This window comes from Zosterops lateralis, assembly GCF_965231275.1.
Source record: "Zosterops lateralis genome assembly, chromosome: 1".
Classification (NCBI taxonomy): domain Eukaryota; kingdom Metazoa; phylum Chordata; class Aves; order Passeriformes; family Zosteropidae; genus Zosterops; species Zosterops lateralis.
In genome coordinates this window covers 139,746,501-139,765,710 of record NC_139762.1, presented here as the reverse complement: position 1 = coordinate 139,765,710, position 19,210 = coordinate 139,746,501, and the positions used below count along the sequence as shown (strand labels likewise).

At 40.1% G+C, this 19,210-nt stretch overlaps 1 protein-coding gene across 1 annotated transcript in view; it reads right to left on the bottom strand.

Moving 5' to 3' along the window:
• NDRG1 (N-myc downstream regulated 1) overlaps positions 1 to 19,210 on the bottom strand; it is a 39,512-nt gene that overhangs the window by 8,394 nt on the left and 11,908 nt on the right. The window contains exons 2-9 of the mRNA XM_083868156.1: positions 17,753 to 17,831; positions 15,024 to 15,059; positions 7,679 to 7,784; positions 6,038 to 6,158; positions 3,752 to 3,814; positions 2,167 to 2,227; positions 1,622 to 1,708; positions 412 to 468 (exon numbers count right to left, since the gene is read on the bottom strand). Coding sequence (XP_083724282.1) covers positions 412 to 468; positions 1,622 to 1,708; positions 2,167 to 2,227; positions 3,752 to 3,814; positions 6,038 to 6,158; positions 7,679 to 7,784; positions 15,024 to 15,059; positions 17,753 to 17,815 — 594 coding nt within the window. The 5' untranslated portion in view covers positions 17,816 to 17,831. The remainder of the gene's footprint in view (positions 1 to 411; positions 469 to 1,621; positions 1,709 to 2,166; positions 2,228 to 3,751; positions 3,815 to 6,037; positions 6,159 to 7,678; positions 7,785 to 15,023; positions 15,060 to 17,752; positions 17,832 to 19,210) is intronic.

The window sequence follows — 19,210 nt, the reverse complement described above, 5'->3', positions numbered from 1 at the left end:
AAAGTAGCCTCAGAAAACAGTCCAGCACTTTGCATTAGGCTTGCACTGGAGAGCACCATTAATACTAATAACCAGCTGTCACAGAGTTACAAATATATTAAAAAAAAAAAAAAAAATCTGTGGTGTGTTTCAGCTCAGAACCCAATCATATACAACTCTCATACTCATGCTTAGGTGTTGGGTGCCTAGACAGGCAGCTGCCCCTATTAGAGTTGTCACAACTGAGATGCACTTGAGTTTTCAGGACCCCATGGCAGAATACTGTCCAAAATGCTGGGGACACAAGTATGAATCCTATCTCACAGTTTAACTTCATCTTTTGTTGTTTAACTGAAAGCTTCTGCACTCCTCCAAGCCCCAGGAAGTAAATACAGATGACTGAATACATCAGAGGAATCTTTTGAACATTACCTTTCCAAATAGATGTGAAATGACCATGTCTGGCAAGGCATTTGTCCAACCTGAAATCTGAAGAGCAAGATTATCTGAGTATCTGCTATTAACACAGCCCCTGAACAAATGACACCTTTTAATTACCATAAAGAGATCAATGGATGCTTCTCTGCCCTCTCTACATGTACAATATCCTAAACTGATATTTTCCCCCTCAATCCAACTAGAATACCATTAGGAGTTCATGCTTGAGTCATTCTCATCAGATGCCTTCACTAATGCAGTTATAAGGGAATACACTGCTGGGGGCACAGGTGTGTAGGGAATCACTTCCTGCAGGAACACAAAGCAAACCAGCCAGGTGGGTGTCCTTTAACCCCACTGCCCATTCTCCTTGCCAACAACTCATCCTGACAATGCAATGGAACTGGTACCTGAAGCTCACAACCCCCAGTAAATGCTCCTTTGGAAGGACACAAGGACATAAGGCACCTGCTGTGCTCCTGAGGTGAGCAATTCTCACCTTGAGAGGTGAAAGGCAGAGGCACAGATATGGAAGAATTTAATGCACTGAGGCATTTGATTGACAATCAAAATGGGCCAGGAGGTTCATTTCAGCATAGAAAAGTTACTACATTTGATTTAAAGAAGTTTGCCTTGATAAGTTAAAAATAGGAATATATTTAGTAACTAAGCCTTGAAAGAATGTTACATCTTGGCTCAGCAAATTTCTCCAATGAGTTTCTTTTTTGTCAACATTTTCTGGTTGTATGAAAAATCTGTACCAATATTCTTTTCTGAGTACTTTTGGCTTCTAAGACTCACAGATGATTGAAACATGGAGGATGCTGTTCTGGACATTTTTCTGTGCTCTGCTTCGTATTTTAGACTGTGTTGGCAAACAAAGCCATGAAATAAAAGCACTAAATGCTACACTACACTTGGACTTTTCTTGAAAGATGTTCCCCAAACTACCAGGTCAAGGTAAACTATTCTCCCCAGCAGCTACAAGCTCCATTATGCCACATGTATCTGTTTTCTCAAAGTACCTATTTTTATCACTAGCCCTGTAGGGAGTATTTTTGCAAATGGAAGAAAAACACCAAAGGAATTAGGACACCCAGGATGCTTAGTATCTGCAGACATGCCTTGACATACAAGACTGCCAAGCTCCTCATATCCCACAGGCCTGTAGTAAAATTTATTTTTCTAATTTAAGGATTTTTACCTTAGTTGCTGCCCAGTCCATCCAACCTTCAGCACAAGGATTTACATTAATGAGAACTAATCCCTCCACCATGTCTGGATGGTTTAACTGCAAAAGAGAAGACCTAAGATTCATCAGATATCCTTTGCAACTTGAAAGTCAGCAAAAAATTTAATTTAGCAAATTATGTCATGGAGAAGAAAGTAGTAGGTTTAGTTTTATCTTGCAGAAAAGAAGCATATGTATGGAAAAAAAAATTCATTAGAGCAATTCAACTAAGCAGCTGGAGAACATTAGAATTTAACTTTTTCTCCACCCTCAGTTTAAATAGAGAACTCCCATTATAAAAACCTTCTGCAAATTAACTGGGAAGAGCCCAGGCCTTAAAACGGAAAATCTAGGTCTTCTGGATTAGCTATCCTGCAGGTTGTGGTATTTCACTTAAAAGCCTGGCTTGTATACTTAACTGGGCACAGCAGAACAGGAATTCTCCATGCATGCTATGGGAACAACAACGTGTAAGGCAAGTCAGGTTTGAGGCTCTAGGGACGCTCCACAAAACTTACAGCAAATCTGGTTAAAATGTAGGCACCAGCTCCAGTTCCCATTCCTATGATGGTCTTCAGCCTGCACAGTGATAAAAGAGAAGAGACAAATGAGGAAGGGTGCTGAAAATAAACAACACCAGTAGCCTTCCTCTTTCATGCTGCAGTGTGTGTGGACAGAAGGGTGGGCTCAGCTTGGGCAAGCTGTGCAGCCTCTGCAGTGTCAGTGGCCTCAGAAACATTTGCAGGACCCTGGTCCTCATGCATTGCAGGGCAGCAGCTATCCTCACTTATCTTTAAGTAAATACACTGAGCAACCACAGCACTGTTCTGATCCTGGGAGGAAATGATTAGTCTCTGCCAGAAAAACTTATAAGATACAGACCTGAAATCTGCAGCCTAAATAAAAAGCTGCCCCCTCCTCATCACAGCTATCCAACTGGGGCACTGATCCCTCTCTAACAGGAGGCTGGCAGGGAAACATCTCCTGCTATCCAGTCACTGGGGTGATTAAGTTTAAACTTCATAACCAAACAGGGCAGAGACAAACCAAATATTTGCATTAACTGAAATCAGGTTTAAAGCATCACCTTCAAGGTCGTAGAAAATACATGGAAGGAGAGGCTAGACAAAACCACTGAGAAAAACAGGCTATTCAAGGCTTTTAGGAAAATACCTAATGATAGTTTTGATTCTCATCAGCAATATTAAATCAAGACTTTGTAAGCACACTTCAGCACTTCAGTTTAATTGAATATCAATGTACCAATGTTATTGGTCACATTTTTTTTTACACAGTGCAACAGAACTGATGAGCCTGTGTGTCCTGTTCAAAAAATGCAGATCCCCTAAGGAAGTAGTGAGGTAAACTGGTACACAGAGTTGGTTATAACTGTGCAATGCCTAAACTGGGGAGATGTTCCAGCCTGTGTTTTCCAAAGCTGCCTAACCCTGAATGCCAAGTTTTCTCTACTTGTTCTAAAAACCCCTTGGCGGTGTCTACCTGCCCTCTCCACTGTGTACCAGGAGCATGAGCTCCACAGAAAAGGAATCTCTCAGCTACAGCTCCTGCTAAAGCTGAACTATAAGGGAGGGAAAATCCCCAAAAGTGGTGCAGGTAAACAACCCAGGTCTAGGTCTTTTAACATTGGTACACTTGGCAGTAGAAGAGGCTCAGGGAGGTCAAACTAACCCCCTAGAACACTCAAGCCACAGAAGCAAAACAGTAAATGTCTTCAGATGGGACTGATTGCTTTTTCCCTGCTTAACCACACAGGAAAACGTGGGTTGTTACAGTAGGAAGAACAGATTTGTCTGTGCCCTGCCCCTGCGAGGGCGATGCAGAGAATACTGGAGGAAGCCCCTAAATTAGGCACATGGGATTTCTCCTAAGTTGCTTCCTGTTTAAAAATAAACAGACGTTTCAAAAAGGGCCAAAAAATAAGCTCTTTCAGAAAGCAATCATCTATAACAGAGGAATCCAAAACAACCACAAGTGTAGTTCTAGGAAACAAAATGCCAGACAGCCAAGCCAAAGCAAATGCCTGCTCTTTCAGTGAGCCACGTAGAGAGAACAAGAAAAATAAGTAAACAATTCTGCACTCACCCAAACTGTTTCAGGATTCCAGGAATCATTTCAGCCAGCTGATCCATGGAGGGATACACATACCTAAAACAAGCATGTTTTTGAGGAGTTACTACACGACATCCGGCAGTGTACTGGCATATTTAGAGACACAGATCACTGTAGAGCTCATACCAAATGCGGTCATCATGAGATCCCTGAGTGTATGAGCTGAATTTAAATGAGGAACAAGCACAAGTAATTTTTCAGAAATATTAGCATAATTTATATATATTGTATATGTTACAGGCCAACTGACGTCTAAGAACAAAAAGAGACCACAATGAATCTTTCCCAAGGAAAGTTGGGAACTTAAAACTTATGAAAAGGTTTGAATAAGAGAGATGAGTTTCCAACCACAATCAATGTTTGTGTTTCTAGTCCACCACAAAAAAGTTTCCCAGTATTGCATAATCAGAGACTACAGAAATGAGTTCTAGATATTTGGCAAAAAACTTACATGAGTGTTTTTAGGGGCACAAACATTATCTTAGGAGAAATGAGAACAGCTTTCCATTAATATTGATGAAGAAAATGAAGGCATAAGAAAGGCTGTGATGAAGAAAGCTCAATAAAAATAGCTCTTTGTTAATGCTCCTGGTTGTCTTAAAAGCAGAAATAAAACTCAGAGAAGCAGATTCTGAGCAAAATTTCAACTGAGTAGCATGAGGAAAAAAATCTATCCAGAGTAGAGCTGGAAAACATCTGCCTAGGATGTATTTAAATCTGTTTCCCATCAGAATTACACCTAATTATTCTCTAGTTTAGCCTCCAAAACATACACAAACAAAAACTACCAAGGACTGTGAAACATTTTATTTTCTTAAGTTTTCTTGGTGGGAAATTAACCTTATCATGACAAAAGCTGGTGTCACTGCATCAACTTTGGTCTGGTAGACTTTATTGCAACCTTTCAGTACTTAAAGGAGACCTATAAGAAAGAGGAGGACAAACTTTTCAGCAGGGTCAGTTGTGATAGGAAAAGGGGTTTTAAACTAAAAGGGGGCAGATTTAAATTAGATCTAAGGAAGAAGGTTTTGTTTTTTTCTTACAATAAGGGTAGTAAACCCTGCCTAGAGAGGTGGTGGATGCCCCATCCCTGCAAACATTTAAGATCAGGGTGGACAGGACTCTGAACAACCTGATCAAGTTATCCCTGTTCACTGCAGAGTAACCCACAAATTTCCCTTCTACAACAAACCATGATTTTATGACTTAATTTGGGCCTGCTGGTCTCCCAGTTGAAGGGCAGGTAGAGATCATACAGTTTTTTACATTGCAATTATGATTTTATCAAGTCTTTGCTAGCCACAGACGATGATGGTTGCCCTCTGCAGCTGACAACTCAGAAGCCTTAACACTTGTCCAGGACATGAGGGCTAAGGCACTTAAAAGCTCATGATTTAAACAAATGCAAAGACAGGGTGACTGAAATAGCTTTGTAGGCTGCTCTGATGGACAATTGGGCCATTGCAGCTAACAACAGCATCAGACCAGCTTAAAAATTAAGCAGGGAAATAGACTGGCTCATGCAATAAGGGTACTTATAAGCTCCTTAATACGTAGTTCTTACAGAACAACTGGTCCTTGCCTTGTATCCTCCCCTTGGCTCGTTGGCTGGTCCCTTCCTCAGCCAAGCTGATTCTTGTCCAAGGGGCATCTCAAGGTAAACCTGTCTCATTTGACCTAAACAGGCAAAGCATTTTGGCAATGACAGTGCTCATGGCACACAAGGTTTCCAAGAGTTACAGCATCATTCATGGTACAGTCAGGAGTATCCACAACCTCCTGTGAGGGTTCATCTCCTTGTAACTGCCCAAAAACCTGGAATTTCCAGGTAGGTAATAAACATCACATCTACCATGCTGCCATTTCATAAAGACCACAGATTTGTGAGGGATGTTATGTAGAGGTTAATGCCTGTCTGGTTTATAATAATCATTTAGTTTTCATTTAGTATTTATATTCAGGATGTCATTACAAAACAAACTAACTCAATATTTCAATTGACAAGATGCAGGTATCTGTCAAGGAACTGCTTTACAAGCAGCCTAGCTATCAGAGCTAAAACACAAAATTGCAGCCCCAAAGCCTACTGTGAACTAGCACAACAAAACAGAGATCCCAAAATTCCAGCACTCTTAGAAACAGTGCCAGGATTTAGGTTCAAAAGCCAACTTACTGTGCTTGGTGCAAGTTGCAGATCAAGACTCTTTTTACTAAGAAGAGATAACTATGAAAGTATGGGCTGTTTCCCTGACAACTCACCCAGCCTGGAAAGATGGTGCTCCATCCTGCTGACCAGGTGCATCCACATGGCAGACTGCAAAGTGTTGGGTGATTTCCTGCATATCCTCAAAGTTGAAGAGGGGATTGAAGCAAGTTTTATCTTAGGAAGGAAAAGAAAATATGAAATAATTATGCTGAAGGAGATAATAATTTGCAGCTGCAAAAATAATTTATTAATCTATCCTGCAGGTTAATGAAAAATTGAATCAATCAGGTCAGCCAAGCTTTTTCATCTTATTTTTGTACCTAATAGAAATATTTGCTTGGTACACCTAATTCCTCAAAACATTATTCTCTATGCAAAGTTAAAATACTAACAAAAATTAGCCAAGGGTATTCATCCCAGATTTTTTTCTTAGATTAAATTATTAATTTCCATGTCAGTGTTTTTTTTTTTATATATTTTTTTTTTATTATTATTTTTTTTTATTTTTTTTTTAATTGAAGGAAAAAAAAAATCAAGGCTAAGATTGTGACTTATGCTTTTGCCCAAATATTACAAGTTAAACATTACGTGATCACTGCTACAGACAAGTCAAGAGAAAAACATCTTTTTGGGATACTCAGTGCTGTAGGCTCCAAGGCTTGAGGTGATCTGATTTCTGATTTTTAAGCAATATTAATACAAGGAGAGAGAAGATTAGCATGTTTTCTTTCTGGTGTGGAAAGCACCATCCTTGAGATGCCAAGAAAATGGTTCAATACTCTCTGTGTGCTTCTGAATGTCCTCACACAACACAAAAATGCAAAATCTTAGCAGAATATAAAACGTTTTTAGCTCAAATCAACTTTAGAAGAATATGCAAGTCCAGAACAACTTTGTAACTCTGGAAAGAAAAAGATTTAATTTAAAGTTAAGCTCCAGATTTTCTCTGCCCTGACTCACTGAAAATCAAAATTAAAGACACTTCCACGAAACACATGCAAGAAAGGGTTTGTTTTCTTGCCTTAACAGTAATATTCACCCCCTTGCAATAGCCAGACTGTAAAGATCAGAAGATGTTTTTAAATATTGATAACTGATTAAGAAACCATGAACTGTATTCAACAAATAGGACTGAGAAAAGAACAAATTAGAGCAGGTCTGGATATTAACTCATTATATGACAGATAAGATAAAAGGCACTTAATGTCTTTTCTCCTAATGCTGGCTAAGGACACAAAGCCATCACTCATTTCATACTCACTTGACATGTAATTCACGTAAACCCAAGCAGCACAAGGCTACTTATCAGACAGGACCCAAAGCCCCAGCAGAGTTCTTTTTTTCAGTCCTGTTGGCAGTACACCATCAGCCTCTCCTTGAGATTTTTTTTACAGCATTCATACACAATCACTGAACTACCAGAGATTTCTTGCCTCTTTAATTGAAGTATTCCCGTTATTTACTGAGCAAGGATAAAAAGTCTGAGAATTACATGTGCCATAAGGGCAGACTTAGGTGCCATCTAGGTGTGCACTTTGTTTGTGTGCATTTGTGTGCACACAAACAAGCAAGGACCTGGGAAGGGTTTCCTAAGCCCTGCTGCTTTCCCAGCTCTGTTTCTGGCAGTGCTGGTAAATGAGGAAGCTGTGCTGGTCAATGAGGAAGCTGTGCTGGTCCATGAGGAGAGTACTCACGGTTGAGGCCGATGTCGTGGTAGGTGAGGATGGCAGGGCGGTTCCCCCGGGGAGTGCCACACATGGTGACACGCACCGAGCCGTGCACTGTCTCCACATCTTGCTCCTGGGAGAGAACAGGGAGAATCTGTCAGGGATTGTCCAAATGCTCCACAGCTGCTGCAGCAGCAGACCCTGATGAACCACGAGCACAGGTCCTGCCCCATCCCAGGGTCTGCTCTGCAATCCCATCCTTCTCCCCCATGGTGGTGATTCTGTGCTGACATTTTACATTTGACTGTCACCTCCTCCAGGCCACAGACAATTACAGAAGCACTCAAGCTGCTAGCTCTAACCAGATGCTGAGGGGAATAGTTAAACACTTTTTAACCACATTAAAAGGCAGGTTAAGAAAATAAACAGTTTGGTTGTAATGACATCTAAAAAAGCAGGAGCTTACAACTACGACTCAACATCTGTAAAAGTTCAAGTCACCATGATTAAATATTTCTGATTTCTAGGAAAAGAACTCTAGCTGAGAAAATAACCACTATTCCCCAAAGAAAGCAGCATTAAGTAGTTTGCAGATGCTTATTTGCCATAAGGATTTATTACATGGTGAAGCTTTGTGATTGCAGTAGTCTTCTCCAATAAAATCAGCAGCCACATGTGTGTTTTATGGCTTGTGATGCACAGACCTGAGCATATACCCAACTATCCAAAGTTTGCTAATAGAACAAAAATAACCACAACATTATTGTGGTGCTTATCAGAAAAACAACATTAAGAAGTAAACTGCTATTATTTGGTGTAACAGGAGTTTATACTGCTTACTGATCTTAAAGCCAAGGACACCTTCACTAACAAACCAAAGCCTCCCTGAGCACCATCTTTTGAATCTCTAAGTTAGACTTACACAAAAGATAGAACAGTTTTTTGATTCTTTTTCACATGAACTTCAGATGGGTATTTTGCCAACATGTATAAAGAGAATCACAAACTAGGAATTATTTCTGACACTTATTTACAGTATGGTTACACACATGTAACAATCAAAGAATTATATAGGCAGTAGCCAGTCTTTGCACCTCACCAGAATCCTTTATTTACTTCACAGGACACAGATATGATCCATGTCATTCAGTGCAGCCTGCTGCTGCAGGGCTTGCTTAACTTACTCCATGCAGTAACACTCAGAAGCAAAGTCCAAGTTAAATTCAAGTTAAAAACTTATGCTGTAGAAATCAGAGGTGTACAGCCTCTGCAATAGCCTTTTAAAAAGGTTTGAATACCTTCCAATATCTGAGGTAATAATTCAATCAATCTCAGCTCCTTAATTTGATCCAAGGAACACACTGCACATTTTGTTGCAAATAAGGGTTCTAGGCAACACCATTCCACATTTCATCTATTTTCCTTTTAATTACACAATTACATCAGTTTTAAGTTACAGCTGAGGCAGTGAATCAAGATCTATCCCCCCTTGTATATAGAAGTTAAGCATCTCTGCTCTCTAAGCTATACTCCATCAAAACTAACTTTCAGCTCCTAGATCTCCTTAGAGACTCATTCCTGTGCATACTCACTGCATTACTTATCAGGTAAGCTGTATCTTCCACATCTAGGACCATCCTTAGGCAAAACAGGGTGACAAAATCCAGGCAGTCAAACAGAGGACGGGTGGCAGGTTTTTACTTTGTCCCAGCAGGGAACTGGGTTATATAGACAAGCTGCTCTCCTATATAGGCTTATGACTCCCATAATGCCCAGCTGGGGAAACCAAAACAGACTAATTCACAAGGATGTCACTCTTAAATAGGATTTGAGCCAGGTTTGACCAGGGGAAGAATGTACTCAACAGAGGTCAGACATCAAAGATGAACTAAGTCCTTGCCACACAATGCACAAAGTGCCAAATTTCAAACCTGGGATTTAGCAGTCTTTCCTGCTGCTATTTCCATCAGATTTTTGAGAAGTTTAGCTTCATTTCATGTTTTTTTATCTGAAATGCTGAAACACCCCAAACTTATGCTAAATTAAATCAGAATTGGGGTCTTCCCTAAAAGCCAAGATTAAAGATTCCAGTAAACACAAAAAATTAGTGTAAGTCACAATGATTTTGAACGAAAAACACAAGGCCTTTTAAATGTTTGATATCTAGTATTTCCAAAGTAGATAAGCAACATTTAGTTTAAAGGATTCCTACATCACCACACTAATGTCACTAAGTTCAGTTTTCAGCAGAAAATATGGTTTGTACAGTATACATTGGGTATATCATTAACATATACTATTAAAATATAACTATAGAAAGTCTTATGTGGGAGAGGATGTTAAAGATCATCTAATTCCAACCCCCTGCTGTGGGCAGGGATGTCACACACTAAATCAGATTGCTCTGGGCCTCAAAAACATTCTGTATCATTAATGTATATTTGGACACTGTCATTATACAATACTCATGAAGACATTTGCAGTGCCCATACATAGCAATTAATAATAGCTGAAATTAATAATGATGGCAGTTAATATTTTCCACATTCTACTCTTTAATGCTTAGCTAATTAAAAAAAAAATAATTTGGCAACCTCAGCACTGTAATGAGAGTAAGCATTATTGTGTAACACACCTCCTGCTGAGTGTAGAATATTGAAATTATTCTCTCCTCGGTTAGAGACTAATAGGCATTTCGTATAATCAGATTTCTATTGCTAGAGCTATCCAGTAACAATAGTGAAAATCCAGAACCTGTTTTCTTTGCAGGGAGCACCTTCAAGATTCAGGATCATCCTCCTTCATGCATGAAAGATGTTTTTTCATGGTACATAAAACCAAACCCTTGAACTTGCACATCCCACTGACAGCCATAGAAAACTCTTCCGGAATTGGAAACCTGAGCCTAGTTCAAACTCAGTGTCAGCTAAAAATAGTCCAGAGACAACAGGTGACCATGCTCTCAATAATTGGCATAACACAGTCAGTTTAACAATTGGCTCAATTCTTCATTATTGTCACAGTGAGACTCCCCTAATTCAGTAGGGTTGTGCTATTTTCCTGTAGCACAAATTCTTAAAGGGAAATGCACACGAGGTTCCAAAAAAACAATCAATTCAAACCAGTTTGTTTGGTGACATCAACAACTTCACATCCCTATTGATCCTATTAAAGATCAAGAGATTTGTCTACGTGATGTAGGGATGGATGTTTTCAAAATGCAGAGCACTGAAAACAGATGGCAGCACATCCCAATCAACATCAACATTATAGTAAGAGGCTCTTCACCAACTGATTTGTATTAAAACACTATCTTGGAAAAAAAATCCAAGGTACACTAATCCGATAGAAGGATAAAGACAAACACACCATCTGTTCACATCTCTCACTTTAACAGAGGTGCAGTCTTATCTCAGTGCACTAAACACACAGAAAAACACTCTCAATATGTGCAATTTAAGGGAGGGTGTCTCAGTTTGGAGGAGCTGGCAGATTCTAAAATAGATTTTATTTTTGCTTCAAGTGACCTTTTTACTTTTTCATAAAGTTAGAAGAGGAAGACAATTCGTTATCACACAGGAGGGCTCATTTATTCCTTCCCCTCTCTACCCTGGGTAAGTAAGACATGGATTGGGAAATATGTTTATGGACAAGTTGTTTTCTCAAGTACAGAATATGCAACCAAAATATTTCAAATATCTAAAAAGGAAAACTGCACACACACGCTGAATGTTTTGCTAAACATGTCATGTTTTATATTTTAAGTAAAATACTGCATTCCATCAATTATTTTAAAGCTTTCAAATATACTTAATCCCCAATTACAATCTCATGCTTTTATTTTCATTCATGCTATTATGACTGTTAAATACATCTCCCTTCTCTTGCCTTAGAACTGAGGGAAAAGCTTAGGAGCTTTTAAAGGTTTAAATAGCTTTTAAATTTCTAGGAGACAGTACATTTTAAATTCATATTACTTAAGAACATTAGTATAGTAATACCTGCATAAGCTATTTTTTCCACTTTTTCAATTTCTTGGAGATTAAAAATGTTTGAGCTTTTAACGTGCCATTTCAATGCTGAGTTTCAAAGCCCCTTTGCCCTGAAGTTCTTTAGCATTTTCTCCCTAGCTTTTTTTACTCTAAAAAGGAATTTCAATTCATCTTATGCTTGTTATTTCCTAAATCCCCAACGTCCACATTTCCAATTACTTTTCTCTCTTTTTAATTTGTTAACATTTCTATTCTAAATTAGCAATATTAAGAAAAAAGTTCCCCAAATCAGGCTGGGAGCCAGCTACATTAATGATGATGATGACTTCAGATGTAAATGTAAGTGACCCTGCTAAAAGGTGGAGGCCAAGAACAAAAACTTCCCTGCAGGAACTGACGCAGGTTATTGCGACGGCTCTGCCCAGGGATTCTTCCTAGTCGGATTAGCACTGGGTCACCCTGCCCTGCTGAGCACAAAACCACAGCCACCCCCAGCCCTTTCCTTCAAAGTCCCCAAGGATGAGGAAATCTACACAGCACACTGCAATCCCACCCCTCCTGGCCATGGGCACCAGCTGATTCATCATCTCCCCATGCAGGGCAGCTCTTCCCTTCTCCCTGAACAGGCAGGAGGAAGTAAAGCAGAAAGGGATCTTTCGTGCCTATGGATACAGATGGCCATGAGCCATGAATTGCAAGGGACAAACTCGTCTCTGCCCCCTACAGCTGCCACACAGCTCCAAGTTTTGCTGAGTTACTGAGGAAGCAGAATGCTGATGGACTGAAACACAGAGCTGGGAGGATGAATATGCACAGGGCTCCACTGGCTCCAAAGCTACCGAGCTAGAGAATATGCACATACATCAAACTGGAAATGCAATTAAAATGTGATTGGCAGGAAGACAAAGCCACCCAGGGCACAGTGCCCTGCACCGGTTTGTCATCAATTATCTTAAAACAGGTTTGGCCAGGAACACACTCCCCTTCTTGAGACACAGGAGACCTTTACTTCAATTTTCAGGTGGGTGCCACAGACAGACACAGTTACAAATTGCAGACTAGAGGCAGCTTAGAGCTATCAGTTCTTTCAACTCTTGTCTTGGCCATCCCCCCGTAGCTTCACAAAGATTTTCCTCCAGAAAATAACCATGCACATGTCTTGCAACATGTCCTGTCAGAAAGGCAATATACCACTATACAGTGGCTTACTTTAAAAATGGAAAGCTATGCTTAACTCCACTCTGTCTAGAACTGCAAGTGAAGTAAGAACCTATTTTTTTCCAAATCTGAGAAACTAGGTAAAATTTACTCTTGGAAGGAAAACACCTCACGGGCAGCTCTTTTCACTAGTGGCAGAAACAAAGTCATTAACTGAACACTGCTTAACTTGTTCCCAGAAGGATGGAGGAACTTGCAGTGGGTGTGGTGGACACCCACATCCATACACAAGCATTAAATAAGCCCCATCCTGCCATGCATCAATAATTTCCTTCCCTGGCCAGGTCCATCCTCTTTCCAAGTAGTTCATGGGAGAGGTTGCTCACTAAGAGCACACTTCAGCCTCAGTCCTGAGTGACCTGGGTCCTCTAGGGCCACACATGAATTTCATCAGTGTCAAATCTCTCATAGCAGCTCCAAACCACTTTTTTTCCACAAATCAACCACAAAAGAACTTAAAGAAACACAAGGAGGGTACTTGTGGCTTTAAGGACCAAAGCCAAGTCTCCTTTGCAGTCACAATTCTTAACAAAATGCATCGAGACTGTTCTTCAACATTTTTCCCGAACTAGAACAACTAAAGATTAAACTCTTAACAAAGATAGATCATTTAAAAAAGTAAGAGCTGGCAGAACAGGGCTAAATGACAAGAATCACTGCTCTGGATTAGCGACAGTTAATCCAAAACATGGAGAGGAAAAAAAAAAGCAAAAAAGGCTTAGAGAATTTGATCTTGCAAGTTAAAAAATCTATATATACACATGGTTTACAAACCAAGCAATTTATCCCAAGAATAGAAATGAAATATGGGTCACTTCTGGATTCTTAATCAAAATACTGTAGTATTCCTGTTAGCAGACTTAATCTGGGATTCAATTCATTTAGACCAAGTGATCAATCTGGAGCCAAACAGAAAGCTTCTCCCATGCTGTGCACAGTCCTGCAAGAAGTTGTATGCCAGCAATCTTAACTTACATTTATCAAGACTTCAGGCAGTGGATTTCATTAGAAAAAAAAAAAAAAGAGGGGGAAGGTGCAGGATTAGTGTAAACTACAGCTTTGCTATAGAAGAAAGAACCATTGAAAGATGAAAAAAGGGTCCAAGATAGCTGTCTCACTTGGTTTCCAAGGAAAAGCCTTGAATTTGTGCTGTATTTTTTAAGCAGTTGTCACAACATTGAATACAAATATATAGACAGGTGTTAATAAAGCACAACATGCAATAAAGTAGAGAAGATTATTTCCTTCAAGGACCTGAACAGAGACTAGAACAATTTAATATCTTTCCCTAGTTCTGCACACCTTGAAAAAATGAGACACCCCCTGAGCATCTTTTCCCAATCCATAATCCTTGTCCTCCCCAGAGGGAAAACACCACTGACAGTGTTCATCAAGGCAGGTACACCCTCCCTGATCTCCACCCCAGTTCAATCCAGCTTGGCTCCTGCAGCCATGCAATTCCTTAGTCTCAGTTAAGGACCAGCAAGGATAAACTGCTCAGTCAAAAGCCCAAATGGCAAGAAAATAAAAGGAGCCAGAAGAGTGATCAACTCACCTCTCAAAAGCCTGACACTCAGGGAAAGTGAAGGGCCACCATCTGACCTAGTGGTATGCTACAAACTTGTATGTTCTGTCTCCAAATAAAAATATAGAAATACCATCACTCCTATTACTGACAATACTGATTGCCTAGCACCTTCTACCACCCCAAAGTCTTCAGGAATATTTTGGAAAGTTTCAACAGCATAATGGGATGCATCCAGAGGAATGTTTCCTCTGAGGAAATGCATGCACACTGCTAATGAAAGCAAATTAACTGGGAAAAGTGTGTGTCCATGTGGGAGGGGAATATATTGTTTTCACTACCACTGCTGAAGATTCTCATTCTCTTAGTAAGAATAGAACTCCTTGCAAACCAGCCACCCCCTTTGACTGAAACTTTCTCAGCTCCAGCCTGAAAAGGCCCCCTGTGGTCCCCTTCACATGGCTCCAGCACAGCACCATTCAGAGCCCTCTCCCACAGTGACAGAATTCCTGGCAAGCAGGCAGTCCCTTCTGGTCACATCTTGGTGCTTTCTCAAATGTCAATTCAACCTCCCCTCATGCAGAAAGAAAAAGAGAACAGGAGGAAAAAAAAAAAAAAAAAAAAAAGCTTTACTTGCCTGAACATCGAAGTCTGGAAGGAGGCGAGTGATAGCCTGTGAAGAGATTTGAAACCATTAATAGAAGTAACTTGCATCTATGGAAATCTATGCTTGGAGATGTGTTGTAGTCCCCCAGTTCTGCAGCTGAGAGCTCTCTCCATCCATTCAATGAAAGCTTTTCTGATGAGCATCAAAATTCACCCAAGAGCCTTTAAACCCACTAATCTTCACGGAGAAATGAAAGCAGTAAAATACTAGATTACAGACCAGCAAAATGAAGGACAAAAACTGGTGTATCCTCAGTTATTGTAAAATCTCTGAGCACTACACTCACAAGGAGCAGTAAAAGTGAACTTTTCTGCATCACCTACTGTAGCCATGGGACCACCAAGAGCCTTGGTCCTGCCTAGGATGGGAAATCTCTGTTCAAGAACGCACTGAACACTTGCAACTCAGCTCAGCAGTCATTACTGGGATTTAGTTACATGCTGTAGAAGGTGGGAAGGGTCTTATTCTGGCCAAATTTAGTCTTTGCAGTGTTTGGGAGGCTGGCTGGACACAGAGAGGCCCATTCTAACCTGCCACAGCTGCTACTGAAAACCTCCTGCACCTGTCGAGGGTCTCCATCAGGAAAGGAGTTAGGTGACAACCTCCCCACCTCCAATAGCCTACAAGGCTTATAGCTTCAAAGGAGGAAATGTCCTATAGTTACCTCATTTTTTTTGAGGGAGAAGAAAAAAGTCAAACTCTTATTTCCACTGCAGGACTGAAAACAGAGGCAAGAGCAGCCAAGCAAGCACTTAATGCTTCAAACGGCAAAAGAGGCCAAAGCTTGAAAAATAATATTGAGACAAAAAGGAAAGCTTAGAATCCTGGCAAGGAGATCACTCGGCCTCAGAAGCCCAGGTAAATTAAGGACAGATGTCAGAAGCACCATAGCTGTTTTCTTAGGGGACCCTCAAAGCACTGCAGTACAACCTGTAATTCTCACAGCTGTGACTTTTAGGCAATTAGGCACAATATCAGACATGCAAACAACTTCCTAAGATCTGACTGAGCAGAAATAATTTTGCACAGCTTTAGCTTTAGACAATATGCTGTGTTTTACTGTATTGCTGGTCTCTGACCTTTTAAACACAGTATTTCAGCCACTGTTGTTCCAGTGGGACCCAGAGCTGAAAGGAATAAGTATATTTGACATCTGTACCAACAGCATATGAAATAAGGGGGAATCATTGCTCAGGAACAAAGACTTGGCTGTAGCAGAAACCCAAGCACAACAAGCCAGGACACAACTCCAGAGAGCCTCACCCAATAACCAACTCAAAATCAGCTCCACTGTTCATCTCAATGTGCTTAGCATCCTTCAGGACAACCTTTTCCACTTTCTCAAAATACATTAATATCCTTCATGTATGTTACAATAGCCACAGAGGAAATCAAACTATCTCCTAGTTTCCCCCATGCAGACAAAATTTAAGCACATAAGGCTCATCGTCAAGATTCCAACTTTTGACCTATGTGCTACCAAAACCCAGGAACTTAATCAGTATTTTAAGATATTTCTGAACTTTGAAGCAAAAATATTTCAGTACCAACAGGACTTCTGCTTAGAAGAAGTCTTCTTTGCTTTGGTAATTCGGAACAATATGGGCATTAAAAAGGGGTCTTCGTTTCTGAAAAGTTTGAGTGCTGCTTTCAGTGTATCCAAACAAGCTCTGCTTTCATGCAATGTCCTTGGCAAAGGAGCTGTGTTTAAAGTTTCTCTAACCATTTCACTACAGTCACAAGTGGAAATTATTTTCTGAAGTGTTTACATAAAAGAGGGAGGGAATAAAAAAGAAAGTAGCAGATAGAGCAATGAATTCTAGTGTATAAAACCAGAAAAAATTCCAACACATTTATATACATAACTGTCAAGAAAAAATATCATTGGGAACAAGAGAAAAATCTTAGTTTTGTTTCAAGAAAACGTTGAGATGTTTCTTCACATATTACAGTGAACTTTTTGCCATGAACATATCAATGCAGAGTATGGCTACCACTAAAGAGTCAGATAGTGAATGAATCCAGATGTTGTCGATATGTTGTTATTAAAAAAAAAATTAATAAAGAGTGGAAAGTAGTATAACAAGGCAAAAAAAAAAAAAAAAAAAAAAAAAAAAAAAAAAAAAAAAAAAAAAGCTAGCTAGGATTTTCTGTGCTGCAATGCCAGTGGCTGCCACAGGCTGTGGGCTGTACACAGCCAGTTGGCTGTAACTCATGGCTCAGTGAACTCAGAGAGGGCAAGAAGGGGCTCAGCCCTACCTCTACACTCAGCTTGGCCAAAGGAAGTGTACAGGCTCTCTCCGGGAGAGGCAGCTGACAGAGCCTGTCCTTACATCGAGAAGTGTGTAGCGGTAGAGGCATGTGCATGAGAGTGCTCAACTGGCATCACTTGACACAGCTAAATACACCCAGAGGTGTCATTATTCAGAGAAAAAAAAAATGTCATCATCATATTAAAAGAATAAAACCAAACAAGAACAAATAATTAGGGTCAGTTTTGCATTATTAAAAAAACCCAAACAAACCAAAAACAAACAAACAAAAAGAAAACCAACTCAATGAACTCCTCTTATTCCATCTCAAGTTTTTCTTTTCTTCTTCCATAGAATATGTTCAAAATAATCTAAGAACACATGCACCGTTCCAAAAGCAGTCCTGACAGAAAACACATAAGCTCTAAAAAGCTTTAAAATAATTACCTCCTCCTTCTCCACTAGAGGTTTCACCTCTGCAAGGTGAGCATCCTGGAACTCTGTTGACATGGTCAGTAGCTGATATCTGCAAAGAGGAAAAGAGATTTGTTCTCAGCTTGCATCAAAGATTAAATACAGGAACAAGTAAAGATCCTGCTCCACCCAGCCCCCACAATGACCCACTCTTTCAGGTTATAGTTTAAAAGACCGCTGCAAGAAGGTTATAAATTTCTTGTAAAATGCCTCCCTGGTTTATTTATATACACAGTCCTGCACAATATGAGATTAAAGAAATATTAAGGCTGCAAGATCAAACAGAAGTTTAGCAGCTTCAAAGCAGAGAATGCTGAAGGAAACTGGGCAGGGACAGCAGAAAAAACCATGGAAACTGTCATCTCACAAGTGAAAGAAGGCACAGCCAAATCTACACACCCGCCTACTGAAATTTGCTTGAAAACTGTTTTTTTTCAGGGTATGCAAGGTTCCCTCACTATCCCCCAGATTTTTACAGTGAGAAAATGAACTGGACACACATTTGCATAATTTTATTGTCAGGTTGATTTGCTCCATTCTTCAGGACAGATAAAAAAATCAGATACTCCTTTAAGTGGACACCACCAAGGTTCGTGCAATAATGCTATTTTCAAAACTGTCAAAGGAAGGAACAAGACTGCTGTATCCTGCTCTTGGACAGTGCTCTGGCACTGTGATGTCCAGCCCTCAGCTGCAGGAAGCTTAACTGGGAGCACAGACACAGCAAAGCCAGAAGAGGTGACTGCCAAGGCAAACAGAGTCGTAGGCCACGGCTCAGGTGCAGAGAACCTTCTGCACTGGTCCAGACCGGGAGCTGAGAGCAGCATCTTCTCACTCCCATGACAGAGATAAGGTAACAGAGTGAGGGCAGCTCCCTGTGAAGCTCTAGTGAATGACTAGAAACAGTTCTCAAGAGAGATCTAGAACTGCTGCAGCAACAAATACAGAAGTCAGTCTTTTTATTATGTATCCTTCAGCCTGCTGGAGAAATGCATATCATGTGGGGTTTGGGGCATCTTTAATAAATTTCCAATTTTGTCCATCTGCCCAATTATAAAACAAATTAAATATTTACTCTAAGAAAATTTTAGAACGGTCTCAAGTAAAGCATATGAGTAAGTGTACTCAAAGCAAGCCAAAAGCCTGAAACATATTTAGAAATTATTAAGTGTAACTGAACACATTTTAATTATTTTCTGAAGATAAACACAGAACTACAGAACACAATTTACATTGATTCTTTAAAGCATAATACCCCATCTCCTGACTTAAATCTGATTTAGGCCCATCATGCTGTCTACATTAATGACCTGATGGCTCAGGAAGGGCTGTGAAGCCCAGAGGAGCAGCCAGGCAGTGGCAGCAGCATTATTTTTCACTCTGCCCCATGGGTTAACTCAATGCACTTGTCCCTGGGCAAAGATGCTCTGG